The sequence below is a fragment of the Rhamphochromis longiceps genome, linkage group LG8 (genome assembly GCF_057381845.1).
Source record: "Rhamphochromis longiceps isolate RC_006_pf linkage group LG8, R_longiceps_female_GT1.1, whole genome shotgun sequence".
NCBI lineage: Eukaryota > Metazoa > Chordata > Actinopteri > Cichliformes > Cichlidae > Rhamphochromis > Rhamphochromis longiceps.
Genome location: NC_140564.1, coordinates 21116908 through 21135189, shown reverse-complemented (window position 1 = coordinate 21135189; position 18282 = coordinate 21116908). Strand labels below are relative to the sequence as shown.

The 18282-nt window shown below is 39.7% G+C and overlaps 1 protein-coding gene across 1 annotated transcript in view; it reads right to left on the bottom strand.

Moving 5' to 3' along the window:
• LOC146663594 (protocadherin-15-like) overlaps positions 1-18282 on the bottom strand; it is a 234345-nt gene that overhangs the window by 26513 nt on the left and 189550 nt on the right. The window contains exons 31-34 of the mRNA XM_085416436.1: positions 17804-17892; positions 14067-14243; positions 11169-11387; positions 7031-7141 (exon numbers count right to left, since the gene is read on the bottom strand). Of these exons, the coding sequence (XP_085272562.1) occupies positions 7031-7141; positions 11169-11387; positions 14067-14243; positions 17804-17892 (596 nt within the window). The remainder of the gene's footprint in view (positions 1-7030; positions 7142-11168; positions 11388-14066; positions 14244-17803; positions 17893-18282) is intronic.

The window sequence follows — 18282 nt, the reverse complement described above, 5'->3', positions numbered from 1 at the left end:
AATATACTTCACAAGTTTTGTTTCAATAACGCCCATCAGCGAGAATTTTAACCTTCTTTTTTGTTCATAGCAAGAACTTTCAGCTGAGAGAAAAATGATTTTTCTTTTGCCCGTAGAGTTTACAGTATATGCGGCAAAGTTCTTTTTCTGATGGTGTTGAAGTTGAACATCCGTTCCCTGACAGCTTTATGGTCAACTCTGCAGCAGTGTGAAGAAATTCCAGAAAAGGAAAGGCTAGAGCATTGTTGACTGAGAGGGGAATCGCTTCTCAAGCTCTTCAACGATGGAGTTCATGTTAGGGTTGGGCTGAATCTGTGGAGGTGGAGGATCTTCTCCTCCTCCTCCTTCTTTACCACTGTCTCCCCCTTCTCCCCCTCCAGCTGGTAGCACATCCAAGGAATCGAGAGAATCCAGGGAATCCATGGAGGCCCGGCTCTTCCTTACCTTTTTTAGCGGAATCTGCTTCTGATCTATCTGGCTAAACATGTTGGCCACAGACTTCTCAATATCTGCTATGTTTTGGATGTTCTTTAAGATTCCCTTCAGCTCTTTTCGGGGAGGTTCGGGTTCCACCGGTAGGGGCGGCGGTGGTGGTCGGAGGGACACAGGCCGCAGAGCAGGCACCTCTGAGAGTGACGGGAGGACAAACATGGATGGATGGTGGACTGAGGGTGACACTGGGGGAGGGAGAGGCGGAGGCGGTGGCGGTGTAGGGGGTGGAGGAGCCTGTTTTTCTATATGGTTACACTTTATGGATGAAGCTGGAGAGCCAGGAGGTTGGGAAGGAGGATGACATGGAGGAGGAGATGAGGGGGGAGGAGGAGGTGGAGGAGGAGGAGCAGAGGTTTGAGGGTGCGGTGGTGGCGGTGGAGGTGTTGAAGGAGGATCGGGAATAAACTCTAAGTGGACCTGAAGTCTGTCTTCTGAACCCTGATTTCCTGTTAAATTTGCCCCAAAGCGCCGCAGCACTGGAGGAGTTGGCTTATGACTTGGCGGAGGGGTCCCTCCGTCACTCTGAGTGACGATGATACTTGGGGGTCCCTCTGTATTCTGAGGATTCTGGACACTCTGGGTGGGGGCATGCTTGTAATGCTGAGGAGTTTCTGGCAAAACAGAAAGTAAAATATCAGGTGACAGAGATCCTCGGGAGTCTCTGTTTTGCCTTTGTCTCATTTCCTGAAGTGCCTGTTGCTCAAACTGTCTGGCTTGTTCTTTCACTGTCAGTTTGGGTTCCAGACTTGGACTTCCCATTACGTCTGAATCCAGCCCACGATCAAAGCCTGAATCCAGGCCAGCATCTTTACTTTCTTTGAATTTGGCCTTTAGGAGCTCTAGCTCCCATTGAACGGGATCCATAACTACTTGGCGCCTCAAAGCGTCATACATCTCTCTTCGATGCAGTCTTGATGGGAGGGTCCAGCTGTGTCCACCACCTGATCCCCATCCACTGTCACTGCCGCTGTAACCACCAAACCCCACATCACACACGGGAGAGCTGAGCCTCAGCCAGGCCTCTCGAAGGCCTTTCCTGGAAGGGGAGAAATTCCCAAGAAGATCCTTTCTTCTTTGGCTTCTTCCAAGAGTCTCTGGACTACTCAAAGTCCCATCCTCATGGTAGATGGGATTTTTAATAGTCAGGGGGTTTTCATCAGAAAGAAAGGTGATGTTGGATTCAGATTTGGGGAAATTGTGGAGCACTCCTCCATTAGCAACGCACTGGCGATGGACCGCAATCGCTCTAGTGGCAAAGTCTGAGATCAGACGTTGGCGGTCACTTTCATCCAAACTGCCACCACTCCCGCCAGCACCACTGTGGTTTGAACGGCTGGTACATGGATAGAGGGGGAAAAAATGAGACAGAAAATGGAATGAAAGAAGAAATAAAAGAATTACAGATAAAATATGAGGGACAAGGGTAATAATGAATAGGAAAAATGTAGCTATATAAATCAAAGCTAAATGAAATGGAAGAAGGATTGTAGCTGAATGAAATTTAAATGAAAGCACCAATAAAACAATTACACTGATAAAAATAAGATGAAATGTTTTGCAATGAGAAGAGACAACAACAGAATCAAGAGGAAGGGTAGAAAGGCAGATAAAAGAGGACGGTCTGCTAGACCTGAGGTTGGACACGTGTAATGACACCTCACAATAACAGATAAATGTAGAAAAGATCGGGAAGCAAAGGCGGAGGGATCTTAAGAGGTAAGATGTTTTTATTTCGGTGCTGTTTTTTTTTTTTTACCAGGGGGCCAAAAGATGGAGCACAAAAAATAGATTTGAATAACAAAGGAAACTAGATTTTAAGCACACCACAAAGACGTTTCTGCAGCACTGCTATGAACGATGCCACATCTGACGGGGGGATAGATTACTGTGTCATGAGGCGTTGAGAGTATGCAGATTTTCTTACAGCAAAGGACTGGTTACGTTCTCTTCTCTCTAACAAAAGTATGTTAATCAGTGAATTCAGTAGTGTTAGTTTGTGACAGCGACGAAACTCTGCAGACTCTTGGTGTCCCATAACCATACAGCTTTAAAAGAAAATCTAACGGTTAACGCATTTGCTGTGAGATCTACCAACCTACCATGAATATAAAAAAAGAATAACTACTTACTATCCAGGACAAAATTAGAACAAAAATGTCACACATTCACAGAGTTACACTCCTCGTTACAGACACAGCTTTCAACATCCTACTCACTTTTGTCTGTCAGCGGTGGATGAGGTTGGGTGGAAGAGAGTAAATGAAGAAGATGATAAGATGTGAAGAAGATTAGATAATTAGATAAAATTAATAAAAAAAAAACATAAAATGGTCAGAGTTGTGAAAGATAAGAGCTCCAGGCAGTTTTAGAGAAACTTCATTTAGAATAATCTACAACAGAACTAAAAGACTGGATTATTACCCCCCCCCCCCCCACCACCACCTTTTTTTAAATAAATGAGACCAAGATCAAGATAAGAGATCTTCAGAACTTAATACATCATTGTTAATCAATCTTTGCCTAATTAATACCATTCTAAGTGCCAAAAAGAAAGCCTAACCATCCAATCTATCTAATGCTCACTGGCTACTGACTTGAGATTGACAAGGCAGCAGCCAATGATCATGCAGTGATGTCATTGTAGCATAGTCTATCTTCTATACTTCCTATGGCTGGAACCAGCACGCTTTAAAAGGCGGAACATTTTCTTGGAAGGCTTGTTAGTTTCAGCAAACAGCGTGGCGTGCAACCACTCAGCTACTGGACAGGGAATACACTTTTTCCCCCGGTGCCTGGAGGTTTCCAGGTGGTCACTGGTTTATAGGCCTGTGTGACAGAGGCTTTATGAAGGAATAATTTGGTCAGTGTCTATAAAACATGGTAGCAGATCAGAGACAAGTAGGGGAACACTGGGATGCTGTTTTTTCTTTTTGTTTTTTTAATATATCCATTTATTATATAACTTTTCTGCCCTGGTTGTGCTGCTGTTGAGTGTTAATGCAGTCTTCCTTGTTTTTATGGCATTCATTTACCTTTAATAAATACTTTACTATTATACATTAAGGTATTTACTATATACTAAGATTTGACAGCTGCTTCAGGAATGGGGGCTGCAAAAAAACACCTTAAACACATTTTAGTGCTCGTCTAAGATGTACTGAAGCATTTCATTAAAAACTTTTATTTTGATGTTTTGATTAAAAAAATGTAAATAATTTACTGCTAATTTCTTTAGTTATTGCTATGTACATAAAATCATAGGGTATTATTCTGTAATTTAATTTCTTGGCTGAAATTAAGCTCTTCTCTGCTACCTAATGGCCAAGCACCATTAAAGAAAAGAAAAGAAAAAAGTCCTGTATCGCCATGGATACAAGGGGACATTATGCAAATATACATATTTGAACAAATCTGGACTTATTCTACAGATCTGGTTATGTAGCCAGCCCAAGAGATGAAATATGCTGTATCACTTAATAATGTGACTATTAATTTAACATTTAAAAAACATGCTTCATTTAATGTGCTGCTAATAATAAGTTAAGAACACCTAATTTTTCACAGGTAATTGAAAACAGACATTAAAAACTAAGTCTGTCAAGAGAACAGCCAAAGATAATTACATTTAAAAAAGCCTTGAAAATCAGTCTACTGAGCAGTTTGATAATGGGCTTTAATTATAAATGTGCAAACTTTTGCACTTTGCCGGGTTTTATGGTTTTTAGAGATTCAGTGCCTGCAAGAAGGCAGAGATGCAGATACAGTAGTATAGATGTGGAAGTATTAGGGAAGAAATCCTAGTAAACACACATACACGCACAAATACAGGAAGATCCCACTTGAGTTAAACACGAGCTGCAGTTTATCAATAGAAATAATTATCGCCCGGGGCAGTCTTTATAAATTAAGGGACACATTTATTTCAATTATCTCATATCCAAGTTCATTTCAGCACACGTTTTTCAGGGAATCGCTTGGGCTTTAATCATCTCACATCCACACACACACGCACACAATGACAAACACACATACAGTTGGAAATCCCTTGCTGTCATTAGCAGATAGTTTCTGCTATCTTGCATATGAATTGCTCTCATGTTAATGGGAGTGGGGAGGCATATCAAGGACAGGCAGGAAACCAGTGATGCATGTAATGCTGATAAGAATTCCTCTCAACTTCTCCTTAACGCTCCAGTAAGGAATTGTAAATGAACTATCTGTGTGCCTTCAGTGTATGTGTGCATGAGCAAGTCAGAAAACTTTTAGATAAAAGTTAATATGGTGTCTGTACGTACAGCTCTTATTAGAAACTTGTTTAACCAAGTCAAATGTATCAAACTAGTAACAACTGGGAATAAATTAAGCACAGTCTGGTATAAAACCGACAGAAATAAGGGACCTTTTAAGGCCACACGGAGTAAATGAGCAATAAAACCTTTTAGTTTTATTGCCCATCTAGTGAGTCGAGATAGAGGACAAAATTAATAAAAAGTTAAAGTAATTTCACAATAATTACCTAAAAGCCTATTTGTATTGCTTCAGTTTACTGTCAACGGTCCATGACCACATGATTAAACAAATAAATTAGTTGCAAAGCAAATGCAATCAAAAACAATCCGGCATGAAGGCGAGTGAGGAAAACGATTGTTTTTAAATTTGACTGACCTAATATACACTACTTGCATTTAGCACTTTAGACCGCAAGACACATTTTTAATCAAACATTCACAAGGTGCTTTATCCCATATATTTAAAAAAAATCAACTTCGCATTCATTAGCCATTTTGCTGCACCAGTTAACCTAAAAATGCACGTCTTTGGACTGTGGGTGGAAAAGAGCACCCAGTGGAAGTCCACGCAGGCACAGGGACCATCCAAACTCCAAACACAAAGCCCCAGATGGAGTTTCAACCAGCAAAATTCTTGCTGTGAGGTGACGGTGTTACCAAATGGACCATCCAAAAAGTGTGGTTTGACATTTCTAAAAATGTGTCATTAACCGCTTCCCTCCTGTTCTGGGTCCGGAGTGGTGCCATTTTTCAAAGGTTACCCATCATGGGACATTCAGTGAGAAGGCCGCCTACGACCATCATGACTAAAACAGGTGCGGGATCTGTTGGGCGTTATTTGTGTTGCATTAGATTTTAGAACAGGTTCAGTGTCACTGACTCATTATCTTATTTTTTTTTTAATGCTGATAATTTTGTGTTATGTGACAGTAAAGTTGTCAACATCTGATGGAAGCACAAGGACACCTCAGCTTATTTCTTTAACATTTTTTACTTTGACCTTAATGTTTTGCAGTTGTTACTAAACCGAATTTGAAGTTTTAGGTTTGTATAGTTTTTCATGTGAATAGAATCAGTTGCCCCTGAAGTGACTGCTGCTGTAAGGCCAGATTGGCTGACATTCAGTTTTTTTTTAAAGAGAGGACATTAGTATGCATTACAATATGTAAGAAAGAGCACATAGTGATTTTCAGAGTTTATCTCTGACTGTTAACACATTCAAAACTCAGACCTTTGTTTGGTGTTAGTTTGATGCGGGGTTGCAAGGTCTGCTTGATTAATCTAAGACTTTGTTATCTGCTTGGGTCAGTTTCTCTGGCCAGTGGAAAATGTGAAATAAAGCAAAGGCCATGTCCCCTGCCTCCCCACCGATTAAAAAAAGACTACTTTCACAAAAGCCCAAAGATATTTTAACTCGGCATATAAATCCTTGAAAAGTCTCTCGGCTTAGGAGTGATTTGGGAAAGTTCAACAAAGCAACTCAAGTGTGATGATAAATCAGTGAGTTCTATTCCAGTGAAAATGCTAAAAGAAATCTCACCATGCTTTATTCAAACTACAACATTTACTACATTTTTGTATGTTTTGCTTAGTACTAAAAAACACCCAGTAACCAGACTTGTAGTTAGAGCAGCAAGCTTCCCAACAATCTGATGCAGACTGCTTTTTGTGTCAGTACAGCCTTCTTAGCATTTATTAGCTGGACATAAGACTGGCTCAAGGCTTTCTCCAATTAGTCTGATTGCAAATCTTTGCTGCCAAGTTTTTAAATATGGTTGTTCAACAAGTCTGTCAGTCATGATGATATGTGCTGATTAAGGATCAAGAACCAACACAGTCAACTTTCCCAATAATGGGTGCAAGGTTCACTGCATTTTGATTTGTTATACAAGCATGTCCAGGTGGCGATCGCTTTCCTGTCAACACTGTTTGATATGTGGTATATTTATACAGAATGTGCAAGGTTTTGTGTATACTCTCCCACCATGAAGCCTTAGTAGTTTAACAGAACCAAACTGGGATAATATTTAAATTGCAACTTTTATTCTGTTGGGAATCAAGAGTGCATGTTGAACTGCAGGAGCATGGTTCACAGCAATATTGAAAATGTGTTAAAATGGTCTGACTGCACCACAAAGCTCCCAAAGCGCCCACACTGCCAAAGTCTGAAGTTTAACAGCCGTCAAAATGTGAGCTAACGACTGTGCTTTGGCTCATCGGTTTAAATGCCACTTTCACACATCACTTACATGGCGTTGTCACCCAGCTCTTCATACAGGTTGTTGGCAGTGCCTCCCCCAGGTTTGCCTGTTGGCAGTGCCATCTGGATGCGGGCTGTTTTGGCACACTCTGCTTGACGCCTGGACAGAGCAGAGAGGAAATGCAGAGTTATTAACAAAAAAATAATTTCACTATCCAGTGTCCGCTGTAGAGGAAACATCAGTCTGTTCTGCACTTTAGTTCTGACTAAACAATCCCAACTGAGGAAATGATTTCTGTCACATTTTCCACAGAGATTCATTAGTCCATGGGGATTAAGATGTCTGAATGTGGTAACCTATGACCTTTTCATTACTACCACAGTGAGGCTGACATTTCTGGCCTCATATTTACATTTTCCATGAGGATGCACTGTCATGACACTGGTGATCCCTTAAGATTTCCCTGCAGCGATCTGTCTAAGAATATATAAGCCTTGGCTGCAATTAGGAAATATCAGCATAACAAAATGCTAAAAAAACCCCCACAAATGCAAAAGACAGTTGTGTAACACTGTATCGGAGCATGCTGCTATTGTAGTATTTTCAGATTCAGTCTTGCAGATACTGTAGCACTCTTATAATGCACTGCCAGGCTAAAAAACAATAAAAAATCACCACCTGGATAAATAAGCAAATAGGTAAGAGCCTTCTGTTGGATAATTACCACAGTGATTAATAAGTGTTGGCTTGCAATATAATATTTAATCCTAATTAATGCAGTAAATAGCTTCTTATTGCAAACTCTGGATGGAAATAAGGTTACTGCAACAATGCCACAGTGAAAATGTCTGCAAGTGCTTTTTGTGGCAGGGTAGTTTTGTTTCTCCACCCAGTAACGACAAACCTCTATTTCTTGTTGAGGTGCAGCATGTTAAAGTCCCAAACTACTCAAGTTTTAATGCATGGCATCATAAAACACGGGGGAATGCAGACGCGAGTAGTGAGAACTCAAAGTAAGTACACTGACTGAGTAATACGAATCACACATCATAATGCAGTAAATGTTTGCTAACATCAGACGCTGCAACAATAAATTGAAATGACTGTTTAAAGTTTTATATCCTCACTTCAAATAAAAATGTAGGAGTGCTACTGAACTCTACATAATCCTGATATGCACTACTACTTGACGCACAAATGAAAACACACACACTCTAATAAAAGCATCTGCTCTGGACATTTATGCTCCATGTTCTTCAGGATTCATTTGTTTGATAGTCTGCTGTCCTCTCCGTTTCATAGCTCTTTCTGATCTCATCCATCTTATTGTACAATGAAAGTCAACAGATTAATCAAAGTGAAAGGTGTTTAAGACAGCCATGACATTAATATTTTATCTTGGGAAAATAAAAGCGGTACTCACTCTTTGAATCTGGTGGCGACAGATGCGGCAGATGAGAGAGAGAAAGATTAGTTATTATTTGAGCCATTAATCACAGTTCTTCTTGTTAGCCAAGTTTACTTACTGCAATTTACAAGCGAAGTTGGACAATTGGTCTTCATTAAAGTAATTTAGCAAAAGATACTAGTGATTATCATGCTGATGATTGCTTTTATGTTTTTTCTGTCTTCATATTCCCTCTTGTTGTCTGTTATTTGTCTCTGTTTCTCAGCAGGATAAAAGGCTCTTTCCAAAATGCACTGATTTAATTCAGATGTGTGTGTATGTGTGAAATGGTTCACGCGTGTTTGGGAGATGGATAAAATTAATAGCCTTTCACTGTGGTTAGCTAAACAAACTATTAGAATTGGCACTCTGGGGGCAGTCTGCCATGCTGAATAGTCTGGGGAACTGACTGGCCCAGGTGATGATAAACAGTGGAAAAAGAGCGACTGTCAGTTCTGTTTGACTGCCTACATGCTCTTGAAAGAAATTGATAAGTCTTCTATATGGCTTGTTATCTTTGCTACACTAGAAGTCAAATCCTCCGTTCATACTGATTAGTTTTGAGCACCTAAATGCATGCATTATAAATCTGTTGAGCCAAATTTATGCTGATGATTTAACTTCATGCACACGTTTTCCAGCCACTGACATAATTGTGCTTGAAGTGAAAATGTCAGCATCAGACATGCATTACAAAGAGCTTCAAAAGACTTTGAACCACTCCTCATTTGTTGATATTTTGCTAAAAAAAAAAGGGAAATCGATGCAGTAATTTATGTATTTTAACATGTACCTATATATGAATATCTATATATACAGTATATAAGACAAAGGCAGGGTTTGTACAACTCTAACAAGCTTAAAAATCAATATCTGGTATTCTTCAACGCAGCTTGAATTCTCTTAAGTGTTTTTAATTGAGCCATTAGTTTAAATAGAGTTACCTCTCATTTCTTTACAATTCTAATAAGCTTGTTAGTGACTATTGGATAAGACCACTTTTATTCTTCAGCACAGTCTGAACTCTCTCATCCAGCTTTCTTGTCATTTCTTTAAGTAGTCTTCAGGAATATTTCTCCAGGCTTCTTGAAGCTGTTCTGTCAAGATGACCCCACACTGCTTCAGTAATGTTGAGATCTGGGCTCTGGTATGGTATCTGGTATGCTTTTACTGCACTAATAGTGGTTTTGAGATCATGGTCATCCAAAATACAGCTCATGCCAATCAGTTTTGACAAGCTCTTCAATACCACTGTGGCGTGGGTGTGGTTTCTGGCCGGCTGCAGCAGAGGGGTGATGCAGTGAGCTCCCGGGGCGGCGCAGGGGCGAGGTGAACAGGTGTGCTGGGATGTGAACGTGATTGTGACTCTTTATATGTTCACAGTGACAGTTGGAGAGAGAGGAGAGCGGACGTGACAGCGGAGCGGGAGTGTCTGTGTCCCAGTAAACAAAATCACAGTAAAACCAAACGAGTAAATAAAGAAGTGCTGTCATCACGTCCGTGTTCTGTACATGTGTAACGGGTCCAACGTCACAACCACTTACTGAAATACAGACCATGATAGAGCCTCAGCTGTGTTTTACAGTCCCTCTTTAGACTGTAGACACTGGTAACAAAAGAAAAACTTCAAATTTGGATTTATCCCTCTATAAGACCTGTTAATATTGAGTTTCAGTCCAGTTCTTATGGATTTTTTCTCACTGTTTCCCTTCCGTGAGATAATTTCTGATGGATTTCGGGTGATGATGGACCAACTGATCTATCAGGTCCTGTGTCTGGACTTTTGGGGATTTTTATATTTCACAAAGACTTGGCTTTTTAGATATTGTTAATCTTCTTTAGGTCTTCTTTGTTCTATAATTAATTTTTTAAAAATGTACAGAAACTGAACTGCAAATGAGTTAAAAAGCCAAGGAAAAACTTCAGAAAGCCAAGAGAACTATTTCCCAAGACCACTTTAACAATAACTAGAAAGTCTGGCTGCTTGGAAGCAAAAAGTAAAGAAATGAGGGGTGGTTCAAGACAACACTCACAACACTCTACAGCTGACTTAACAGATTCCTATTGTGTAAACATTTTAATCAAATGATTCAAACTTGACTAATACACATTTTCACCAAGGAACTAAAACTGAATCCCAATCAAGTGAAACCCCCCCCCCCCCCCCCAAAAAAAAAACAAAAACCAAAAAACCAAAACTAACAATAAAAACATGGATAAGGTGGTTCTTCATACGACCTTCCTGCCCAAACAGCTTTTTTAGCTGTAAAACAGCTAATAAATAAAAAAAATACTCTGAATGTATTTAAAAAAAACCCACTCAGTTATTTTCTAAAGTGGACGGATGTTTTTGTTTATATCAAATGTTATTCAAGCATTAAATTAATGATGCATCTGGTTTGGAGCACTTTTAGCTGTGGCTCAATATGCCAGGGGCACATTGACTCAAAATGAACAACAGTGCTCAGGTTGATTATAATGAAGGAACACGGTCACTTAGTGCAGCATGCCCATATTACAGATTTTCAATGTTTTTTGAGCCACAAAGGGAAGTAATGAGCTCTATTTTAATAGCTTTGGCTACTTATTTAACTATTTGCGGGACTAGTTTGCTTTTGGTAAATTTTGGTCTGTCATTCATTTGTTGACAATAGGAAATATGCAGAGTATTATCAGCCTTATTCTTTAAACACAATCTCATCACATAAAGCATCTGTAGAATATATAAATCGTACTTACTGTTTGTAGGTGATTATGACAATCAGTATGGCGGGTACACAACAGATAATGATAATGACAGCCAGAGCCAACAGCGCCCCCTCTGTGTAGCCTACAGTCTGCACAGCTTTCTTTACACTGGTAACCACTTCAGGAGTTCGGATTTCCAAAATCCGGCCACCAGGAGGGAGAAAGGGCTGAAACTCTTTATTGATGTCCAAAAGTTTACCATCAAGAAACCTTGGATAAAAGACAAACAGTGTAACTGAGAACACGCATATCTTTTGCATATCTCATGTAAAGGCTCAAAGTACGCAAAACAGAAATAGCATAAAAACAAGAAATTCAAGGTTAACAGTCTTTCTCTTGTTTTCACTTCTCTGTTCTCTGCAACTCCCATCACACACATATAACCTGAAGCAAAACCCTTCCACACCTTTATATAAAAGACAGTTGTAGCCAATGGGACATCATCCACTGGTTTGTGAAACCTCTAGCTGAGCAATTTGGCCTTCCCAGTTATTTGAAACTACACATCATCTTTTTGATGCAGTCTACAGATTCAGACCTGGCACTCCTGGGTAAAAGGCCCTCTTCTCAACCCAAAAGGCCACTGAGACCACTCTTACTTGCTCTTTAAGCTACTCACCTGATCCTGTCTAAAAAGGCTTAAGACCCATGTCATGGGCTAGATTATCTGAAGCCTAAAATAGAGCCAAGAAAAGGTGACAGACCTGAGTTCCCCCTCAGACTTGAATTACCATCAACTAAATGATCAGTCTATATTCTTTAAACATACAGTCACATAAAAGGAAACAATACCCTTTAAAACTCAAATATTTTATGAATTAGAATATAATAGAAATGTTTGGGTCCTTAACAGGTCTTAAAATCTGGTAAATAAAAACCCAGGAGAACAACAACACATGAAATATTACACAAATTCATTAATTATTTAACAAATACTAGGCCAAAACACACCCTTACTGCTTCCACAGGAATTAAAGGGCAGCAGCCAGCTGGTGTTAATAAAATGCAACTTGATTAACAGATCATCAGCCAGTGTGAGCACCTCTATAAAAGGAGAGGTTTTGGCAGTTTGCTGCTCTGAAGCATTCAGCTGAGTGTTACTGACATCAAAAAAGCAATTGTTGTTGCCCATCAATCTGAAAAAGGGTTATAAAGTGATTTCAAAACAATTTGAATGCCCATCAAATTGTCCATCATTCTACAGTAAGAAATGTTATTTATAAGTGAAAAACATTCAAGGCAGTTGCCAATCTTACCTGCAAATTCAACCCAAGGTCAGAAATTTTGAAAAACCCAAGAGCTACATCTCAGACTTTACAAGCCTCAGTTAGCAAGTTAAATGTTAAAATACAAGACAGTGCAATTAGAAAAAGACTAAAGGGATATGGCCTGTTTGTAAGGATTGTCAAAGAAAGCATCTTCTCTCTAAAACGGGATATAGTTGAACAGTTTAGGTTGAATCTGAGGAAACCACAAGACATCTGGAGGAATGGCCTTTGGACAAACAAGATCATAGTGCAGATATCTGGTCAAAATGCAGAGCGTCATATTGGGTAGAAACCGAAGCACATGCTGACTGTCAAGCACAGTGATGCAGGTATGATGATGTGGGCTTCTTTTTCAGCCACAGGATTTGGGCCTCTTGTAGTCACTGAGTCGACCATGAACTGCTCTGTATACTGTACATGCTTTTATAAGTATTCTACAGTCAAAAGTGAGGCCATCACTCTGACAGTTGAATGCCAAAAAGCTGATTCTGTTCATCTGGATGTAGCATTTTCAGTGGGAGAAATGTTTCATCATTCATCCAAGTGACAACTGCTGCCTAAGAAAAGACCCTTAGTGGTCCCAAATGTGTCAGGAGTATCAGAACCATTTAGATGTATTTTCTCTCAACACTGCGTCTCTGTGGCTTTCAAACCCCAAATTAGGGGGGTTTAGCGCCTAAGGGTACATCTGTCACCATCTTACAATGCTGTGATTGCAGACATTCCCCAGCTCTCTGTGAATGGTACTCATGGCCATTGATTGATGGTCTTTGACCAGTGGTTGCTGATCAATGGTCATGACAATTTGCATATCAAGGAACTGACCTCACAGCACATTGTTCATCAGTTGTGCTAGGTTCAGTCATTGTGCAAATGTACTGCTTATAAGGTTGGTAAACCTGCAGTCAGCTGAGACTGAAGAAGTCACTTGGATGAGTGCTGAAACATTTCTCCCACTGAAAACGCTACGTCCAGATGAACAGAATCAACTTTTTGGGGTTTAATTACCTGGATGATTGAGCATGCATCAAAACTGACAGCTAAAGTGGGTAAAGCAGACCAATGATCCCAAACACAGCAGCAAGTCTGCAACAAAGGGTTGCAATAGCCTAGTCAAGGTCGAGACCTCAGCACAACTGAAATGTAGGAGGATAAACGACTGCCTGCAAAATCTCAATGAACTGAAGCATTTCTATAAAGAAAAACCCCTGCAACAATGTGAGAGACTGAGAAAAATCACACAGAAAACAATTACTTCAAGTTATTGCTGTTAAAGATGGTTCTAGCTACTCAACCATTGGGTTGTTCTTAGTTTTTCACACACTGTCTCTGGATGTTGGCTCAGTTTTTGTTCAATAAATGATAGCATGGTGTAATATGTCATGTGTTGTGGTTCACCTGTGAATTTTAAGAGCTGCTAAGGACAAAAAAATAAATTATTATGTCCTGATATGTATAAACTTACTTTTTACCATGACTGCATAGAATAGCCCTTTATTGTTATTGTACATGTACAACACAACTATAGGATGTAGCCTAACCCAGTTTTAATTGCAAAGCCACGTAGATTAGTTTCTGTTCTTTTCTACATATAAAGCTAGCTTGTTGGTAAAGTTCTTACTTGTAGAGCTCCTGCCTTGATACAGCTCTATTCGTCAGTGGGTCGATGGCATAAATCATAAGGTCTGACTTGGTGTAGTCTTCCTGCTCCATCCCATCCCCATGGCGGTGAGGCCCGATGGTTTCCACGACAACCTTTGCTCCTGGTATCTGTTCCTGGACATAGCGTTCCAAAATGCTGAGGATTGAAAAGATTGGATTTTGATATACAGCATCAAAGCATTATAACCCCTTCAGTATTCCCAGCATGACATCCACATACACACATTAATGTAGAGAAAAATACTGTTTCTTAGATCCAAACAAGTTCTCATATATATGGACAGACAAAGCCGTCAGACTCCAAACACACCACATCACACATACATACACACACACCACCACATGCACATTTTAAAAAAATCCTGTCAGCCAGGCAGACTCCTGCTGAGCAGTATTGATTTCTGTCCCCCCAGAAACACCTGCTCACAGCAGGAACTCTAACTCATGTGTGTCTGCATGTGCATGTGCATGTGAATCAGACAGAAAAGATGACAAGTGCTTTAAAACATCATTGACAAATTATACTGTATTTGCGAGGCAAAACAAAGCATCAGTCCAGCACCAGCTGTGCAGAGTACTTGCTACGTGTCACAGAAAGGCCCACTGTTGACTGTGTATATAAAATATCATATCATGCAGTGATTTACGCATTTTGTGTTTTGCTTGACTGTCGTCACACAAAAGAAAATGCATTTAGTGTTTTACTTTCCAGCTGCCACTGATGTGGGGATAAGGTCAGGTACTTTGAATATAGCAAGTGATATTTTACAGAATGTAGAGAGAGTAGGAGGCAGAAAAAGGGGATGACGGATAGCATAGGTAACAAAATAGCTAATGTTTGCTGTTAGAGGCTTTCAAATACCCTTTAAAATTGCTCTCAACAAAAGAGAAAACAATACAAAAGCTGTTCAGTACTGTGAAAAAGTTTTTAGTTACCGCTCATTTCTTTCTATTTTGCTTCCAAGTAACCAGATTTTCTTTCAATTTTTAAAGTGGTCTTGAGCAATAGTTCTCCAGGCTTTCAGAGTTTTTCTTTGGATACTGGCTGTTGTTTTCATCCCACTTCTTCTGGCTGACCACTTTCAGAGAAATTGTTCTTTTACGTTTGTTTGTTTGTTTGTTAGGCAATAACTGACCTATGAATCATTCAAGGACAGAAAAAAAGGAAAGAAACCTGGACAAGTGGATGACAAAAGAAAAACTGGCATGCCTAAAAAATTATCTACAGCAGGTGAACTGTATGTGGCAGTCAATAAAACAGGAAAGACTCAGCAAACATGACACAGGACAGGTGTGCTGTCCTGTGTCAGCCTCATCAGAAATGGTTTCAGTGGAGAAATTACACAAATTACAAAAGAAGTGGAGTCAAAAGCAGTGGACACAGGTCTGATGAACTTTTAACTGAAATTGCAATCAGTATTTATGGAGGTCAGGAGAGAGGTGAGTGTCTCAATGTATCTACAACGTGGTAGAACTGATGAGATTATGAATGTAGAAATGTACTGGGGATTATGATCCACCATGCAGTGCTATCTGAAAAGTATCTGAGTGGGATTGGTTTTGTTTTTCAGCATGCCACTGATGCCAAGCAGACTGCCGGTGTAGCAAAAGCATACCTGGATAGAAAAACACACAGTGGAACATTATCAGTCATGGATTGGCCTCCCATGAGCCTGAACCTCATGCAGTGTAGGATCATCTTGGCAGAGAACACAACAAAAACCAGCCAACATCCAAAGAAGAGCTCTGAATGTTGTTCAAGAAGCCTGGAGAACTATTCCTGAAGACTATGCAAAGATTTTACAAAAACTAAAAAAAAATTCAGAGAGAGTTGAGGCTGTTTTGAAGAATAAAAGTGGTAATATTCACTTTCGAGCTTGTTAGTATTGCAAAGAAATGAAAGGGAGCTCAAGACTTTTGCACAGCACTGTATTAAAACTAGTAGCTCTTAACGTCAATTAAAAACGAACAATTGCCATTGTGCACTCTGTAACTGTGGTGGTTTGCATGTGACTGTTATAGAGATTGTGTTCTAATTTAATGAAACACTTGAGATCTTATTCTTACAAGGACATTTTCGGAAATCATTATAAGAGCACATCTAAAATTTAAAGACAAGAGTGTTTTTGCTCTTTAACTACTGCTGTTGAAAACCCCATGCGACAATTAGAGTTTAAGTCCCTCCTGTGGGGAGACACCATCGCTAAATCAATACAAGGACTTCAAACTGTGCAAACTCGAAATAAATCAATTTGTGACTAAAACTTAATTTCAATGCTGAAAAGTACACTTAGTCTGAAAACTTTTACAAGAGTTCTCTTCTTGTTGCTTGCACAGAGCTTGATTTGTCTTTCACTTTTGTTATCTTGCTACTTGATGACACTGCAGGTAAGTATTTTAAGGTAACCAGCAGTCTAGTTTTGATCTGTCTTATCAAATCTAGTAAAACACATTATCCAAGCACCAAGTGAAAAAGGTGTCAAAAAGTATATCCCTTTTCTTTCCAAGCTCCTTTATTGTCTAAGGAGCTTGGAAAGAAAAGCATCTGGACTTCAGTTTCCTTGAAGACGCTTCACCTCTCATCCGAGACGCTTCTTCAGTTCTACGAGCAACTGGTGGAGAGTCCCAGGTTGTAAGCCCTTTGGGAGTGTCCCCAAGAGAGTCATGGAAGCCCTATTGATCCTCTACCTAATTGCACGAGCCCAGATGCTTTCTCTTAGAACTGAAGAAGCTTCTCGATGAGAGGTGAAGAGTCTTCAAGGAAAGTCCAGATGCTTTTCTTTCCCAGGTCCTTAGACTACGATGACCTGGATGACCGAGAACCTTCAGAGAACTATTAGCCCTTACTGTTTTGACGCTCAAGATACCATTACCAAGCTATATTGCTAAAGGGCTAAAGGTATATTAACATACCAAGCTAGTATTTCTCTCTTTAGCAAATAAAAAACAACCTTTTGCACACTTGATGTTCCTGTATATACTGCCTGTCTGAAGTCCATTCCCATCCCTCTCAATCCCTCTGGGATTCATACGTAGACTTTGACGAAGCCATCCCATTATTATACTTGGACACAAGCTATAAGGCTTCCACCACTACTATACTTTACATATGAAGTTCCTTTTGTAAAAAGCTTTCTTTGGTATGTGCTAGAACAATTTACTGCTTCTTTGGCCAAACACTGCTATGTTTAATGTTTTTTTTCGTCCAGAGAAGATTCTTCTAAAGGACTAAAAGTTCTTTGCAAAACTGTACTTTTGCTTTAATAAGGTTTTTGGACAGCAAAGACGTTTTCTGGCACACCTGACACACAGGTCAAATTGATCTCTTTCTGGTGTGCAGCCATGCCCTTTGACAGCTGGAATAGTTACCAGGAGGCTCCTGCTGGCAGTCGGTTAAAATAAGGGATGATTTCTCTTAGAGTGAAATTATTTATTTCAAATAGAGCTCTTTCAATCTTGGTGTGTTGATGCCACACATTTCAGCAGGAAAGAAAACACCTGACCTTCATATATTTAAGTGCAGGACCGTTTATTAAAATCCACTGCTTCAGAGAGGATTAGAAGTTTGCCTCTGCAAACACCAAAACTCTTCCTACAGATTTTTTTCTTTCTTAGATAAACTACATTCATCAAGTTGGATGTACAAATGGTTAAACCCAAGCTTTTTGCTCTATTGTCAAAAGCATCAAACGTTACCTCAGAAGCTTCTCTTTGTTTTTCTCCACGTACGTAGGAGGGACATTTGATACAACGACCTGCATGTCCAGCTGGTTCACGACTGACACCTACACAACAGGAGAGGAAAACTGAGATAAAAACCTGCTGAAGCACTTAAAATAAACCAAAAATAACATCCTGTGCTCTGATTTCGGTGCATCTTAACAGACAGAACTTCCACATGTTTGTAAATGCAGTCAAATGAATAACATTTCCCTTCTACAGCACACAAAATGTGCTTCAGGTTTGCCACAAATTGAATTTGTTTTTACACTTACCTGCTAAAGGATGTATGTGGCAGTGTAAGGGAGCAGTGGAGCACATGTAATTTAGCAGTTTGATTACATATTTTTTTATAGCTTGTTGGTGGTTGGACTATATTCATATTTGCATAGTGTACTTTGCCATTATTTTGTCTAGGGTACTACAGAACCTGCAAGCAATTAACTTGACTATAT